The 16,611-nt window shown below is 38.2% G+C and overlaps 1 protein-coding gene across 1 annotated transcript in view; it reads left to right on the forward strand.

Moving 5' to 3' along the window:
- Nucleotides 1–16,611, forward strand: part of MALRD1 (MAM and LDL receptor class A domain containing 1) — a gene marked incomplete at both ends in the record, with an annotated part of 671,257 nt that overhangs the window by 148,112 nt on the left and 506,534 nt on the right. The window contains 4 exons of the mRNA XM_080717079.1: nucleotides 2,380–2,532; nucleotides 2,941–3,046; nucleotides 4,197–4,564; nucleotides 8,753–9,165. Coding sequence (XP_080573205.1) covers nucleotides 2,380–2,532; nucleotides 2,941–3,046; nucleotides 4,197–4,564; nucleotides 8,753–9,165 — 1,040 coding nt within the window. The remainder of the gene's footprint in view (nucleotides 1–2,379; nucleotides 2,533–2,940; nucleotides 3,047–4,196; nucleotides 4,565–8,752; nucleotides 9,166–16,611) is intronic.

Genomic DNA, 16,611 nt, shown 5'->3' on the forward strand with positions numbered 1-16,611 from the left:
GCTTTAAAATTTCTATTTTATCCCTATCTTGTCATATTTATCATTATTATTTTTTACTATTTAGAATTTAATTTTGCCTCACACTACATATTTCTAAACTATACTTGGAAAATCTTTATTCTAAATACAGAAAAACAGCCGGGCATGGTGGTGCACACTTGTAATCTCTGTGCTTGGGAGGCGGAGACAGGAGGATCACGCAGGTTCGAAGCCAGCTGCACTGGCTTAAGAGATCCTGTTTCCAAATAAAATATAAAATAAGTCTGGGAGTATAGCCTGGAGATAGAAGGGTCCCATCCCTAGTATCACCAAAATAAATAAATAAATAAATAAATAAATACAGAAAAGCATTCTTTATTTCATTTACTTTGAATTGTGTTTATATATTGAAATGTGGTTACCTCTTATTAAAGTAAACATTTTTAAGGTATTTACTTTTCTTATGGTACTGAGAATGGAACCCTGGGGCATTTGACCTTTGAGCTACACCCCTGCCCTATTTCTTATTATTTTGAGTCAGGGTCTCACTAAGTTGTGGAGGGCCTCACTGAGTAGCTGAGGCTGTCTGCAAACCTCAATCCTCTGGTCTCAGCCTCCTGAATGCTGGGATTACTAGTGTGCGCCATCACGCCCATCTTTTTCACTGACTTTTGATAAGATTTAGAAGTATCAGTCTGGTCAAATTTGGAGGCTGGAAATTCAATAGTAAGCAAAGATATTTTTGAAATCAGATATTTATAGAAACCATAAAAAATTAGATGTTTGTAATATGATTACCTCTCTCTTTTCTCTGTGAAGAGTAGAATTTTTGAAATTGAAAATGACTTATCATTAGGTTAAAATTTCCTTACTAAATTTTGTAATCTCATTTGGTGATTTATTTTATATTTTCATCCCTGAAACTTATTGCTTCCTTTCTAGATTCCTTTATGCAATAATATCTATAATGTCTATGTAATGTGTTACTGTATCCTTGGTAAAGCAGCCAGTAGCTGCAAAAGTGTCCATGAACATTAGTGCTGATGTGTGTTTGTGTGTGCAGTAAGAGCTGAACATATGAACTTAGTGAGTTCAGATCGGATTTTTGGCTTATCCTTTTTACAGTCTGATAGACACCTATAATTATTGTCAACAGTTGCAGAAGGAATATTAAACTAAAAATCATAATCTTTGAATTCTGATATTACTCTGCAGATTCCTCATTGTATGACCTGGGATAGATTAATGACTTAACCTAACTTCCTTTATAAATTATTAACAGCAATAACAATAATGATACCTATCGGTAGAATTACACAAGCTAGATCTATATGAGACAGTCAGCACAGAGACTATCAGATGAGGTATGTGATAACTATTAGCTATAATTCAACACTAACATTTATAACTTCCCTTCATCTTGTCCCCCTTTCTAGACTGTGTTTATGAAAGTTAGCTGACTTTTTCTGCATTATTTACCTGAAAAAAAAATGGGTCAAATTCTTATTCCCTGCACAAATTAGGTGATGCAATGATTTATTAAATGTCAAACTCTAAAAAAATCAGCAGTATGCATTTTATTAAATATAATGAGTTTGGGGATTTTCAAGTATTAAATATTTTTACAAGAGCCTGTTTTTCATGAGTTAGTATAAAACACCCTATAGCAATAAGAAAACTAGCTTCAATAGGAGAAAGGAGGCTAACATGGCTAGCAGAACAATTAAGTCTGGTGTTCTACAAATGATATGGCTAGATGATGCCGTTTCTTAGGATATTTTTTAAAAACTGAATTTCGTAAATGTAGAGTTCTGCCATTTCAATCTCCAGTATGAAAATCACAAATCTGTTTTTCAGATTAGAAAGAATATTTTTCCTTTCTTTCCTCAAACACATCCTTTTAATGTACTGAGAAAACCATCGTAGGCTCATTTCCATTTGAAATCTAACTTTGCAAACTGAGGTTCACATTTTTTGTTGGTTGTTTTGTTTCTCGATTTATTGGTCTTTTATGTATTTTTATTGGTGCATTGTAACCATACACCTTGCTGAGGCGTAGAGTGATAGGAACATTCCTATGCCCGACGCATAGCACCTGGTGAGCATCCCTCCTGATCCACCCCTTCCCCATACATGACACTGAGGTTGGTATTGATAGTTTTGTATATATACATAGCTTCATTTAAACTATTCCCTTCATTACACCTCTACCCCGTCTCCCCTAAACCCCCTTCATTGCTCCACGGGAGTCTCTGTTCTTTCATCTGAGGTCTCTTCTGTCTCCCCTTTTCTCTTTAGAGTCCACAAAGGAGAGAAAACACATAGTTATTCACTTTCTGAGACTGACCCACCTCATTTAGAATAATTTTATTCAAATCCATCTATGCTTTTGTTCTTTAGTTTCCAGTTGCGATTTTGAAACAAACAACTGTGGTTGGTTTGAGGCAGTTGCTGGTGACCATTTTGACTGGATCTGGGACCACCAAAGTAATCTTCCTGCTGATTTCAAGCAACAGGCCCCGCCTCAGGATCATACTGTCAACACAGCTCAAGGTGAGGCTCTCTCTACCTGCTTCTGTTTACCAATCGAATGCGCCAGAAAAGTGGAACAGATGTGTTCTGTGCTATCACAACAAGTAGGAATACAGTTAAGGATTGTGAATCTTAGACTGTCTGCAAGAAATGATTCCATAATAAGGGGTCCAGATGGATGTAGACATATTTTTGGCTGGATTAATTGAAATTATCAATTGCTTTTGGCATCATTTGGAGCTTGATGGATATATTAGTGTAATATTTTGTAAGGCAAACTTGGCTAACACTCACTGCTTACTGACTTACTTTTTAAATTACTGCACAGTTCTGGCCTCAGTTGGACGTGAAGCTGTGCAGCACACACGATGCGTGTCTCATGGTGGAATGCGAAGGACTCACTAATGTCTTGCTTTTGTATCTCTATAGGACATTTTATGTTCATTCTGAAGAACAGCAGCAGCTTGTCCCAAGTTGCCAAACTCCAGAGCCCAACTTTCAGCCAGACGGGGCCCGGATGCACGCTTTCTTTCTGGTAATGATAAAAACCGATGGCCAGTTACCCTCGTGGCCCAAAGGAGACGGGCAGACATCCGGATCCAATAGCTTTCCAGCTCTTGCCCCCGAGTTCACTTTACAAACAGTTATGGCATTAAATTCACACAACTTAGGAGCAAGCCATAAATATCTGCTCACTTTTTAGCTTTCCTTCCTTCTTTATTTTTTGGAGGAGGTACTGGAATTGAACCCAGGGGCATTCTACCTCTGAGCTATACCCTCAACTCTATTTAATTTTAATTTTGAAATGGGGTCTCACTAAGTTGCCAAGGGCCTTGCTCACTAAGTTGCTGAGGCTGTCCTCAAACCCATCATCCTCTGTTTTCAGTTTCTCGAGTGCTAGGATTACAGGTGTACGTCACCATGCCTGGTTGCTTTCATATATATGTATGTATACATATATATGATTATATGGACTTTTTATTGATGCATTGTAACTACACATGGTGAGCTTCAAAGTCATGCAAACAGACACGCACACAGGTCCTGGTGTTTCCCTTCAGCTTCCGCCTCACTCCTACCTCTCCTCATATGTAAATAGCAGTGAGGTTGGCAGTAGGACCTTCATAGGTGGCCATAACATATTTGAATTGTTTCTTTGCTTATTCTTTTCCCTTCTTCCTACATTCCTTTCCCATCCCCTTCCACTCTTTGCTGGTCTTTCTCCTCAAATATCTGAAGTCCCTTCTGTTTCCTATTTTTCTCTCCTTGCTTCCATATAGGAGAGATGATTTTCTGAGACCGGCTCATCTCACTTAGACTAATATTCTCTAATTCCACCCACTTTCCTGTGAATAAAGTAATTTCTTCATTTCCTGTAAATAATATAACTTCTTAAGATGAAAGGGATCGTCCCCTCCACCAGTGAACTATAATTTAGTCAAGACCCTTCTGTGCAAGCCCCTTGAAAAAGGCTCTTAGGGTTAGGAGAGCCACAGAGTGAAATCTCAGCGCCTCAGCCAACAGCTCTGGTAAATGGGCAGCCACAGTTACTGCAGCAAAGAAAGGTGCCGCTGATGACGGCTCCTAGTAACCAATTCTTGGCCAATGGGGAGGAGGGGGCTGAAGGTTAAATATTTAGGCTGTGCCATCAGTGGCATCTGGTTTTCGCATCTGATCTCTTTCAGGTTTTATAACTACGGCTTGTCGGTGGGAGCAGCCGAGCTGCAGCTGCATATGGAAGACTCCAATGACTCCACGGTGCTCTGGAGGGTTTTGTACAACCAGGGCGACCAGTGGTCGGAGGAAACCATTCAGCTGGGGCGCCTGTCCCAGCCCTTCCACCTGTCCCTTGACAAAGTCAGTCTTGGCGTTTACGATGGCGTCTCGGCCATCGATGACATCACATTTGAAAACTGTACTCTCCCTCTTCCTGCTGAGAGCTGTGAAGAGCCAGATCACTTCTGGTGCCGGCACACCAAGGCCTGTGTGGAAAAGCTGCAGATATGTGACCTGGTGGACGACTGTGGTGACGGTACTGATGAGGCTGACTGTGGTACGTCGTTGGCTCTTAGTAGGAGTGTTGTTGCTGCTGTTTTGACCGCTCTTACTTATTTCGAGAGTTGTGGTCTTGATTAGTTCACTGCATTTTTAGCCAGTCAACCCAGTGATGCCAAGAATTGTTCCTAAGTTGAGGAATATTAGCTGTGGCTAAATAATTCATCAGGGACCTCAGTATTATTAAGTGGATTTAGTAACTGGAGCCTAGGGATAAGTGGTGCCCATTATGGCACAGAGTTTCTGTCTTCATGGAGTCCACAGTCTAATTGAAGAAATGGATACTGTATGTGTGTGTGTGTGTGTGTGTGTGTGTGTGTGTGTGTGTATGTGTGTGTCTGTGTGTATTTTGGCATTGGAGATTGAATCTAGTTGCATTTTAACTCCGAGCTACACCACCAGCCATTTTTATTTTTTGTTTTGAAACAGGGTCTTGCTAGGTTGCTGAGTATAGCTGGCCTCAAACCTGCAATCCACTTGTCTCAGCCACCCAAATACTGAGATTTCAGGTATGTGCTTTCATGCCCAACAGATATTCATATATTTAATAAACAAATATCAAATGGCAGTTTGGGCAGGAGCTATGAATAGGAGCGCTATGACTCTATGCAAAAATGACACTGGGTTCCCAAAGAGGATGATAAAGCTGAGATCGGAAAAAAGTAAATGTGAGCATATGTCCAAGAGCCCTGACACTGACCAAGAGGCAGACGAAAGATACCTGGTGCTGCTGCACGGAGGCAGTGAAGCTGGAAGAGAAACGACACAAAGGTAGAGATGTGGGGAGGTGAGATGTGCAGGTCTCTGTAGTTTACACCAGAGGAGCTTTTTTATTTGAATGTTTTTTTTTCCGCATTTTATGTATGTATTCTGCCTGGTTCTTTGTAGTATCACATCATAAGATGGTTCAGGGTGATAGGGACACACATGTACACAGTACTTGGTGGGCTTCACCAGACGCCTCCCTCTCCCTACCCTGCCCCACGCATGATACTGAGTTTGCCACTGGTAATTTCACATACGTACATAACATCAAGGAAATGTTACCTTCATTCATGTTCTCCCTCCCCACGCTACCCTCTGCCAGACCCCTAAAAACCTGAATTTTTAGTAAGTTTAAAAATTCTTTTTAGATAGGCCGCAATCAGATGCATCTAAAATAAAAAAGTCAAACTGGGTTAAAGACAGTTGTGAAAGTGATAAAACTAGAATAAATAGCATTAAAATATTAAAATTTCAATTTTTTTCATAGAAACATTCTTTTTCAGGAGGATTAATATTAATGGATAGGAATATTAAGGTTGGGATTGTCTCTTTTATTCTTGGGGAAAAATCTGGCTTTTTTTCAAGCACTTATCTGATAGATCATTTATTTTTGTGTGTGAATTTGGAAAGCCTTTTTATCTTTTTCAAATTCTCTCTTAGCCAGGCGTGGTGGCGCACGCTTGTAATCCCCGCGCTTGGGAGGCAGAGACAGGAGGATCGCGCAGGTTCGAAGCCAGCCGCGCACGTTGGCTTAGGAGACCCTGTTTCCAAATAAAAATGTAAAAATAGGTCTGGGAGTGTAGCCCAGAGATAGAAGGGCTTCCAGGAACCCCAGTACCACACACACAAAAAAAGACCCTGTTTCAAAAAAAAAAAGTATAAAAATAGGTCTGGGAGTGTAGCCCGGAGGTAAAAGGGTTTCCAGGAACCCCAGTACCACCAAAAAAATAAATTCTCTAAATCCTACTTATTAAAAAATAATAAAGCAGGTGCACATTTGTAACTCCAGTGCTTGGGAGGCTGAGACAGGAGTATTATAGACCAGCCTCAGTACATTTGGGGAGACTCTCAGAAAACTAGCAAGTCCCGGTGTCAAAATAAAAAATAAAATAGAGCTAGGTATGTATCTCAGAGTTAGAACACCCCGGGTTCAATCCCCAGTGCTATACACACATACACACACACACACACACACACACACACACACACACACACACAGTTTGTATACCTAAGGCATCCAGATATCTATATTGCACTCTCTGAAATGATATGTCTTTTATTAAAGGTGGAGGTACATACATCCCCTTTTGAAAAGATGATTAAGTGTATAGTCAATATGAAGGCAGGCAATGTAGAAATCTGTTGACTTTAACGCCAGTTTTATATAAAAAAATCTGACATTCTCCTTCTGCTCCACAGCCAAAGATGGACACCTGGAGCCCGTGATGTGTGTCCCCAGTTCACATCACACTGGGCTTGAGTAGTCACACATGAGGAAATAGCAAATCAAAGCCGGTCTCCATCCGACACACTCACTGGGCCCTTGGTCATGTCTGAATTCCTGTTCTTTGCTTTGGGGAGAAAAAGGATTTGTTCTCTCCTGGCTGCTTTTATTCACATATGACTTATTTATTGTCTCAAGCTGTTTGTTCACCTTTGGTACCAAATAACGTCACTAAGATAAATAGTTCAAAGAGAGCTGACTGTTTTAAAAAATATCAACGTATGTAAATGAAGCTAAAATGTGGAACTTCCCCTAGATTCTAAATTCTATCCCCTCCACCTAGATATTGTCAAATGTATGTTTTTATCCCCTTTATGCCAAAAAAAAAAAAATACTTGGCATCAACAAAATCCTCATGTCTTAAAAAAAAAAAAAACATGGTCCTTCATTACTCTGGAAACTAAGAGTATTTAATTGGCAAAGGGCTAGACAATTACTTTTAAGTGTTAAATATTTTAGTGATGAGAGTTAAATGTCTAAAAGCCCCAGCTCAAAACATCCATATCCAGAGAGAGGAAACGGTGTGCCAGGAGACACAGCAGAGACAGCAACAGTCATGTTGCACCTTAGGCGTGATAGGGACTGAGGAAGGGGTGCATGTTTAGGATACTTGGGGAAGAGAGTGCGTGCTGAGAGGAGGGTGTCACTTTAATTTGGGGAAGAGATTATCTTAAGTTTAGATTAAATAAAGTTGTATTCATGGGTTTTGAATAGAGAAAAAATGTAATGCTGCCTTCGAAAGGTTCTTATTCTGGCACTGTATAGAGGGCACTTGGACTTAGGGGGTGGGCCTAAGAGGCAAGTCTTTTAGAGTGAGGTTTGGAAAATACTTACCTAAGACTCAGCTTGAATGTTTAAAGACTTAGATTTCTGAATTTCATTTTATATCTAATAAAATAGTATGTGTTTTGAGATTTAGCCATGGAGTAAGCAATTTTACCATGAGCCGCTGTCTGGGGAGATCTTAAATATTGAGACCCATCAAAGGATGATTGTTTTCTGCTTTATTAGAATCACTATGGGAGCTTAAAAAAGAATCTAGATGTGTGGCTTTTTACTTGGATCGATTAAGTTAACATCACTGGAAGTGAAATTGTGGCTTTGCTGTTTGTTTGTTTGTTTTACTATCCCCTGTCGATTGGAACACTCATTTGGGTTTGAAATGCACTAAGGCAGAAATTTGTCACAGTGAACCAGCCATGAAGTCATGATCAGTTGTCTAGAGTTGTAGCAGAAATGGGGAAGGGAGGACAATTTTTTTAAAAAATTGGAAAATAATGGGTAAGTTAAGCCTAAAATCCCATTATTTGAGAGACTGAGACAGGAAGATTGCATTTATATTTTTTTATTTTATTTTTTAATTTTTTGTGGTACTGGGGTTCCTGGAAGCTCTTCTATCTTTGGGTTACACTCCCAGACCTATTTTTTATATTTTTATTTGGAAACAGGGTCTCTTAAGCCAGCGCAGCTGGCTTCGAACCTGCGCGATCCTCCTGTCTCCGCCTCCCAAGCGCGGGGATGACAAGCGTGCGCCACCACGCCTGGCGGAAGATTGCATTTAAAGGCCAGCTTCAGAAACTTAAGAAGACCTTCAGCAACTCAGTGAAACCTTGCTTTAAAATAAAAAGTAAAAGAGGGTTAGGGGTGTAGCTCAGAGGTAGAATGCCTGTGGGTTCAATTCCTAGTATCATAATAAAAAAAAGAAGAAAATAAAATAATAGCTAATGATAAAGTACTTCTGTCTTCAGTCAGAGGAATATTGTGTGCTTATTATTTAGCATTTGTTCACTCTTTTTAAAGCTAAGGTTGCATTTTAAATGAAAGGAGCTTACCTTTGCATGAGACAAGCATAAGCTAGCACTCTTAATAATACTTCTGTCCTTAGTTACATTTTGCTTTTTTTAATGCCAATTTCAGCACCTGAACTGCAGTGTAGCTTTGAGCATGGCATCTGTAACTGGCAACAAGATACAGAGGATGATTTCGACTGGACCAGGAATCAGGGTCCAACTTCCACAATGAACACAGGACCGATGAAGGATCATACTTTGGGCACAGTCAAAGGGCACTATCTCTACATAGAAGCCTCGGAGCCTCAAGTCTTCCAAAGCAAGGCTACCTTGCTCAGCCCCATCCTCAATGCCACGGACGCAAAGGACTGTACTTTCCGCTGGTATTACCACATGTTCGGAAAGCACATCTACAGGCTTGCCATCTACCAGCGGATCTGGAGTAACTCGCGGGGACAGCTGCTGTGGCAGATCTTTGAGGATCAGGGCAACAGATGGATAAGAAAGCACCTCAACATCTCCAGCAGGCAGCCTTTCCAGGTACAAATAATAGGTCTCATAACATATATTTGAATGCTCCAGAATGTCTAAGCATTGTACAAAACCTCTAGGTCATTTTGGGGGGTAGGGAAAGGTACTAGGGAACTGAACCCAGGGTCATTCAGTACCCCCAGCCCTATTTTACTTTTTTAAATTATGAAACAGGGTCTCACTAAGTTTCTGAGGTTCTTGCTAAGTTGCTGAGGCTGGCTGTGAACCTGTGACCCTCCTCTCTCAGCCTCCCAAATATTGGAGTTACAAGCATGCTCCACCACACCTGGCTGATCACTAGATTCTTCAAGTAAAAGCTAGTGGCATTCAAACATTACTTTGACACACCGTCATTTAACTAAGGATGCTCCATGCTCTTATGGTTACCCCACTCTTCAGCTACTACCCAAAATTATGTGGGGGTAGAATTTCTAAGGAGAAACTCATGGCTCAGAAATCATTACAGGTCCCTCCAATTTTAGGTGTTTATTCTACTGAAATGACAGAAAAGAATCCAGTCCAATCTGTAAGATTCTACAAAAAGCACACACTTAGAAACATGTGATTTTGAATATTTCATTTATATCTAAAATATAGGCAGAGTGCCTGCTTTATCAAAAAGTCACACCACTTCTCTGGGGAGTTCTGCAGTTGAAGCCTGGTCTTGCTCCTGGTGGAATTTTTGTTCTTATTCTAAATCTCACTTGTATTTTTCTTACACATCAAACTTGCAATGACACATTCAAATATTATTAGACTTTTCAGTTTTGTAAAGTATGTATGAGTGTGTGTGTGTGTGTGTGTGTGTGTGTGTGTGTGTGTAAAACTCTAGTTGATTTTTAAAACAATTCCTTGAACTGGGTAAGTCAGAAATTCTTTTAACCCATTTTGTAGATATGGAGAAAAAAGCCCCGAGAGTTTGGGTATCCATGGCCCAATAGCTTGTGGACAGAAGAACTGAAACTGAGTCTGAAACCCATGGTTTCTAAATAATTGTCACCCATTGCTTTTCCAGTATATGATACAGAATATAACATGCAGGGCACTTGGGTATTTGTTCTCTCTTTATTTACATAGATATATCTGGGCAAGGCAGTCCACTTCTCTAATCCCAGTATGTGGGAGGCTGAGACTGGGGCATTTGAGTTTCAAGGACAACCTTGGCCATGTATGATACTCTAAGAAGCTTAACAAGACCTTGTTTCAAAATGAAAAATCAAAAGGTCTGGGGTGTAGCTCAGAGGTTGAATGCCTCTAGGTCCAATATATAATACTGCAAAAAAAATCAACTTATATTCATCTGGGAAAACCTCTTATCTCTGGCTAGCCTTCTTTTTGTTTCTCTGTACTGACTTTTGGATTACCCCAAATTTAAAGCATTGTCTCTGCCTAAATGTCTAAATGTAGTTAACAGTTTTGTAGTCAAGAACTTAGCTCCAGGCCAGTTTTTAAGAGCTTCAACAATCACAGACAATTGAGTCAGTAAAGAACACATTGGGATCGGTGATCTGTCCAAAAGAGGCTTATACGCTGAAACTATGGGGACTCATCTGCCATGTATAGTGTGATGTCTTTGTTTAACCACAGTCCACAGGAGGTTTATGTAATCATGAAGTGAAATTGAAGAGGGTTTTCTGACTTGTATTTAATAGTGGCTTATCTACTTCAAATGAACTCTTAATGTCTAATCTGGTCAGGTATAATTTAGACTAATGTTTAGTAGGTAAAGTCTTCTTATGATGTTTACTTAAGAATTGGTTGTCAGGAGAAAACCAACTTCGCAGGGAAGCAAAGCAGCTTCACAACCTGATAGACGTGCAGATAAATGAGAAATCCTTGGTTATGAGTATAAACCTGACAATTAAGGTTTGAAAACAACCTGGGCTTCACACAGAGACTCTGATGCTGTCCTAGGGTCCTTGCAGATTTGTATTGCAAAGAAATAAAATGATGAGGTTAGAGATTTTCTATGCTTTGTAGATTAATCATTCAAGATGGCGAAAGTAAAGTCCAATTTAAGCAACAGGATATTTTCCCCTCTCAAATAATAGATATTCTCCAGGCATGGAGGTGAACATCTGTAATCCCAGTACTTGGGAGGATGAGAAAGGAGAATCACAGGCTTGAGGGTAGGCTGTTCCAAAACTTAAAACAGGGGATAGAGGTGTAGCTCAGAGGCAGAGTGTCCCTGGGTTCAATTCCTAGTAACAACAACAACAAAAAATAGTGGTTATTCATAGTTACTGAGAAAGAGAAGCAGCAACAACCAGCACTTTAACTGTGATATTGTAAGAGAAATTACCCAGCATTATACCCGGCAGATAACAAGTACCTATGTGTTTGCTTTAAAGAAAAATTCAAAGCTTTATACAGGATCTTTATTTAAAATAAAACAAATAGAACAGGACTAGATGGTAGGTACATGTACAGAAACTTCTTACTTGTTAATGTCAGGGTAAAAAATCAGCATATTAAAAAATTAATACGTGACATAAAAGTTGGCTTAGCAAATCATTATATATAAAACACCCTTACAACCTTCTAATTTATGTTTATAATGAGTTTGTTGTGGTATAATTATAGAATAAGCAATACATATTGAAAATTTGAAATTATTCTATAAATAAAGAGAATGAAAATATATTTCTCCAAAAGTTTCTTCATGTCACTTTCCAAAAAATACTTTTCTTGGTGCATTATGGTGTCACGTCATAATGTAGGTCATGGTGAGGGTGACACGCATGCACGCTGCACTTGGTGGGCTTCCCGGCTCCCTGCTGCCCCTCCTTCCCCATACAGGGTATTGAGATGACATTGGTGTTGTCGTATATGTGCATAAAGTCCATGAAGTGATTTCTTCATTGATCCTCCAACCTCCCTTAGCCCACCTCCCTGGCTCCACCGAGGTTTCTCGTCCATTATCAGAAGTCCCTCTGGTATCCCAGGTATTCCCTAGCTTTGGCATACGAGGGAAAACATATGACCCTTCTCTTTCTGTGACTGGCTAATCTCACTCAGCATAGGGTTCTCTATGTCCATCCATTTTCCTGCAAATGACAAAATTTTATTCTTCTTTATTGCTGAGTCAAATACTTCTGTGTGTATATTTTGTAATTTTGTAACCTATTCCTCTGTTTATGGACATCTAAGTTGGTGCCATAATTTGGCTATTATAAGTTGTGCTGCTATAAACATGAAAATCCATAAGTTATTAAAATATTCTAGCTGGGCCTGGTGGTACACGCTTGTAGTCCCAGCATTTGGGAGCCTGAGACAGGAGGATTGCGGTTCCAGGACAGCTTCAGCTACTACTTAGTGAGGTCCTTTGCAACTCAGTGAAACCCCAGTTCATAAATAAAGAATAAAAAATTGGGCTGGGATGTAGCTTAGAGGTAGAATGCCCCTGGGTTTTATCACCAGTATGACAGAAACAAAAATCTGATTTCAATCATTCTGGAAAGATACCCACAAGTGATACACCTGAATCATATGGTGAATCCATTTCTAATTTTCTAAGGATTCTTCATACTTATCTCCATAGTGTACTAATTTGCAATCCTACTGATAGTGTAGAAGAATTCTTACTTTCCCGCATCCTTGATAGCATTATTGTTGTTTGTTTTCTTAATGATCGCCATTTTGATTGTGGCTAGATGGAATCTCAATGTGGTTTTGATTTGCCTCTCCCTGACGGCTAATGATACTGAACATTTTTTTCATGTATTTATTGGCCATTTGTATTTCTCTTTTTGTGGTGTCTATTTAATTCAGTTGCCATTTTTTGACTGAGTCATTGTTTTTAGTATTAAGTCTTTTAAGTACTTTGTATATTCTAGATTAGTAGTTCTCTATCAGAGGGATAGCTGGCTAAGACCTTTTCCCATTCTCTAGGCTCTCTTTTTAGGCTTTTGATAGTTTCCTTTGATAAGCAGAAACATTAGTTTAATGCCATCTCATTTGTTAATTCTTATTTTAATTTTTGAGTTTTGGGGAGTCTTATTGAGGAAGTTCCCACCTGTGCGTATATGTTGGAGTGTTGGACCTATGTCCACCTCTAGTATTTGCAAAGCCCCTGGTCTAATTTCCAGGTCTTTGATCCATTTCATGTTGACTCTTGTGCAGAATGAGAGATAGGAATTTAATTCCATTTTATACAAATAGATAACCAGTTTTCTCAATACTATTTGCTGAAAAGACTGTCTTTTCTCCAGTATATGTATGTATTTGACACCTTTGTTGAAAATCAATTGCCTATATGTGTGTGAATTTGTTTCAGTATATTCTATTCTGCTTCATTGGTCTCTGTGTCTGTTTTTGTGCCGATGCCATGCTGTTTTTATTACTATAGCTCGGTAGTATAATTTGAAGTCAGGGATTGTGATGCCTCCTGCGTTCTTATTGCTTTGGTTATTCTGGGTATTTGGTTTCTCCATATGAAATTTATGACTGATTTTTCTAGGTCTGTGAAGAATGACATTGGTATTTCTATAGAAATTGCATTGTGTCGATCACTTTTTATAGAATGGCCATTTTGATAATTATTCTGCCTATCCAAGAATATGAGAGATCTTTCCATCTTCTAAGATCTATGTCAGCTTCTTTTCTTTAGTGTTTTATAATTTTCACTGTAGAGGTCTTTTGCCCCCTTGGTTAGATTTATTTCATTGTTTTTGAGGTTACTGTGAATGGAATTGTTTTTTGTATTTCTTTTTCAGTTGATTCATGGTTGGCATATAGGAAAATCTACTAATTTTCTTTTACCTTGATTTTTTTTATCCTGCTACTTTGCTGAATTTGTTAATCATCTCTATAAGTCTTTTAGTTGAGTTTTTATCTTTTAAATATAAGATTATGTCATCTGCAAATAGATATAATTTCAGCTCTTCTTTTCTCTTTGAATTTCTTTGATATATTTCTTATCACTCTGGCAAGAGTCTCAAGTGCTAAATTGAAGAAGAGTGGTGATAGAGGGCATCCTTGTCTTGTTCCTGATTTTAAAGAGAATTCGTGCAGCTTTTCCTCATTTAGTATGGTGTTAGGTTAGGGTTTAATTTATACTGCCTTAATAATATTGAGGTAAGTTCTTTTTATTCCAATTTCCTGCAGTGTATTTAACATGAATGGGTGTTGAATTTTGTCAAATGCTTTTTCGGCATCTATTCAAATTATCGTATGATTTTTCTTTAGTTCTATTTATGAGGAGAATGACATGTGTTGATTTGCATATGTTAAACCAGTCTTGCAGTCCTAAAATAAAACCAACTCGATCATGTTGTACAATTTTCTTGATATAGTTTTGAATGCATATCATTAATATTTTGTTTAGAATCTTTGCTTGTATGTTCATCAAGTTTATTGTTCTGTAATTTCCTTTTCTTGAAAGATCTCTATTTGATTTTGCTATAAAGGTGATAACTTACCTCATAGAAGGAGTTTGGGAGGATTACATCTCTTTCAATTTTACAGAATTTCTTTTGAAGTATTGGGTTTAGTTGTTCTGTAAAGGTTTTTCAGATTTCAGCTGAGAATCCATCTGGGTCTCAGCTTTTCTTTGATGGAACACTTTTTATTGCCGTTTCTATTTCTTTGCTTACTAACGGTTGGTTTAGATTTTATATATCCTCTTGTTTCACTGTAGGTAGGTTTTATGTGTCTAGAAATCTAACATTTTTTCTAGGTTTTCCAGTTTCTTGGAGTATAAGTATTTCAAATAGTTTCTCATCATCCTCTGGATTTCCCACTGTCTATGATAATATCTCCTTTTTATTTCTGATTTTAATAATTTGGTTTGATTCTTTTTGTCTTTTGGTTGGGTTGGCAAAAGGTTTATCAATCTTGTTTATCATTTCAAAGAGCTAAATTTGTTTTGTTGATTGTAATTTTGGGGGATTCTCTATTTAATTGATTTTTGCTTTGATTAAATTATTTCCTGATGTCTACTGGCTTTGGGATTAGTTTGTTCCTGTTTTTCAAGGTTCTTGAAGTATGTCTTTAGGTTATTTATTTGGTGACTTCCTATTTTTCTTATTTGATCACTTATTTTTTAAAAACTCTCCTTCAAAGTGTCCCAAAGGTTTTGATATGTTGTGTCTCTATTTTTGTTTAATTCTAGAATTTTTTAATTTTTATTTTCTAATATTTTATTGGTGCATTGTCATACATCTTAATGGTATAAAAGACTTGTGTAGACATAAATGCTCACATCACCCAATTAGCCCTTACCCAATCCCAACCCTATTCCCTCCCCATTCCTCCTTCCCATGCTTGGCTTAGTGATTGACTTTGATTTGTTTGTTTAAGTACACCATGGGCTTTAGAGAGTTTCCTTTCCCCCCTCCTCCGATCCTCTCAGTTAGGTCGCCTTAATTTGCTCCTTTATAGGTTCTCCTCCATCTTGAATTCCTCCTGTTACCCATTTCTCCTTAGCTTTTACATATTAGTGAAAGCATTAGATTTCTTCTTTTTTGTGACTGACTAATCTCAGCATATTTTTCTACAGTTCCATCCATTTCCCTGTAAATGATGTCATTGTGTTTTTCTTTATGGCTGAGTAAAATTCCATTGTGTACATATCCCACAGTTTTGTGATCCATTTATTTGTTGATGGACATCTTGGCTGTTTCTATAGATTGACAATGGTGAATTGTGCGGCTATGAACATAGATACACATGCATTAGTTTGGTAGTTTGGTTTCCATTCTTTTGGGTAGATATCCAGAAGTGGTATTGCTGGATCAATTGGTAAATTTGTTCCCATTCTTCTGAGGATTCTCCATACTGCTTTCCAAAGTGGTTGCACTAGTTTGCAATCCCACCAACAATGTTTTAGAGTTCCCACTTCTCCACATCTTCACGAGCATTTGTTGTTGCTTGTGTTTTGAATGATTGCCTTTCTAGTTGGAGTTAAGTGAAAAATCTCAGGGTAGTTTCGATTTGCATCTCTCCGATGGCCAATGATGTTGAGCAGTTTTTCATGCATTTATTGGCTATTTGAATTCCTTCTTTCATGAAGTGTCAATTTTATTCACTTGCCCATTTTTTGATTGTGTTGTTTTCTTACCGCTGAGTTTCTTGAGTTCTCTGAATATTGTAGATATTAGTCCTATATTGGAGGAATAGGCGGCAAAAATTTTCTCCCATTCTGTTGGCTCTTGATTGAGGTTCTTGACAGTAATTCTAGAATTTTTAAAATTTTACTTCTATTTCTTTCACAATCCAGTCCTCATTCAAAAGTGTATCTATCATTTAGTCTCTGTGCATTTATGTAATTTTTTTGGTCTTCCTGTTGTTGAATATTTCATCTTTAAGTGCAGTATGTAGCAACTCAAATATTGATAATTCCACTGGTTCCCTGAATAAACAATTTTTACAAAATGCCACAAGCTAGAATGGTATAATTTTGACTACTAAATGCTACCTTTATAGTCTGAAAATTATGTATATACCACAGAGAAT

This window comes from Muscardinus avellanarius (assembly GCF_963383645.1).
Source record: "Muscardinus avellanarius genome assembly, chromosome: 20".
Taxonomy (NCBI): domain Eukaryota; kingdom Metazoa; phylum Chordata; class Mammalia; order Rodentia; family Gliridae; genus Muscardinus; species Muscardinus avellanarius.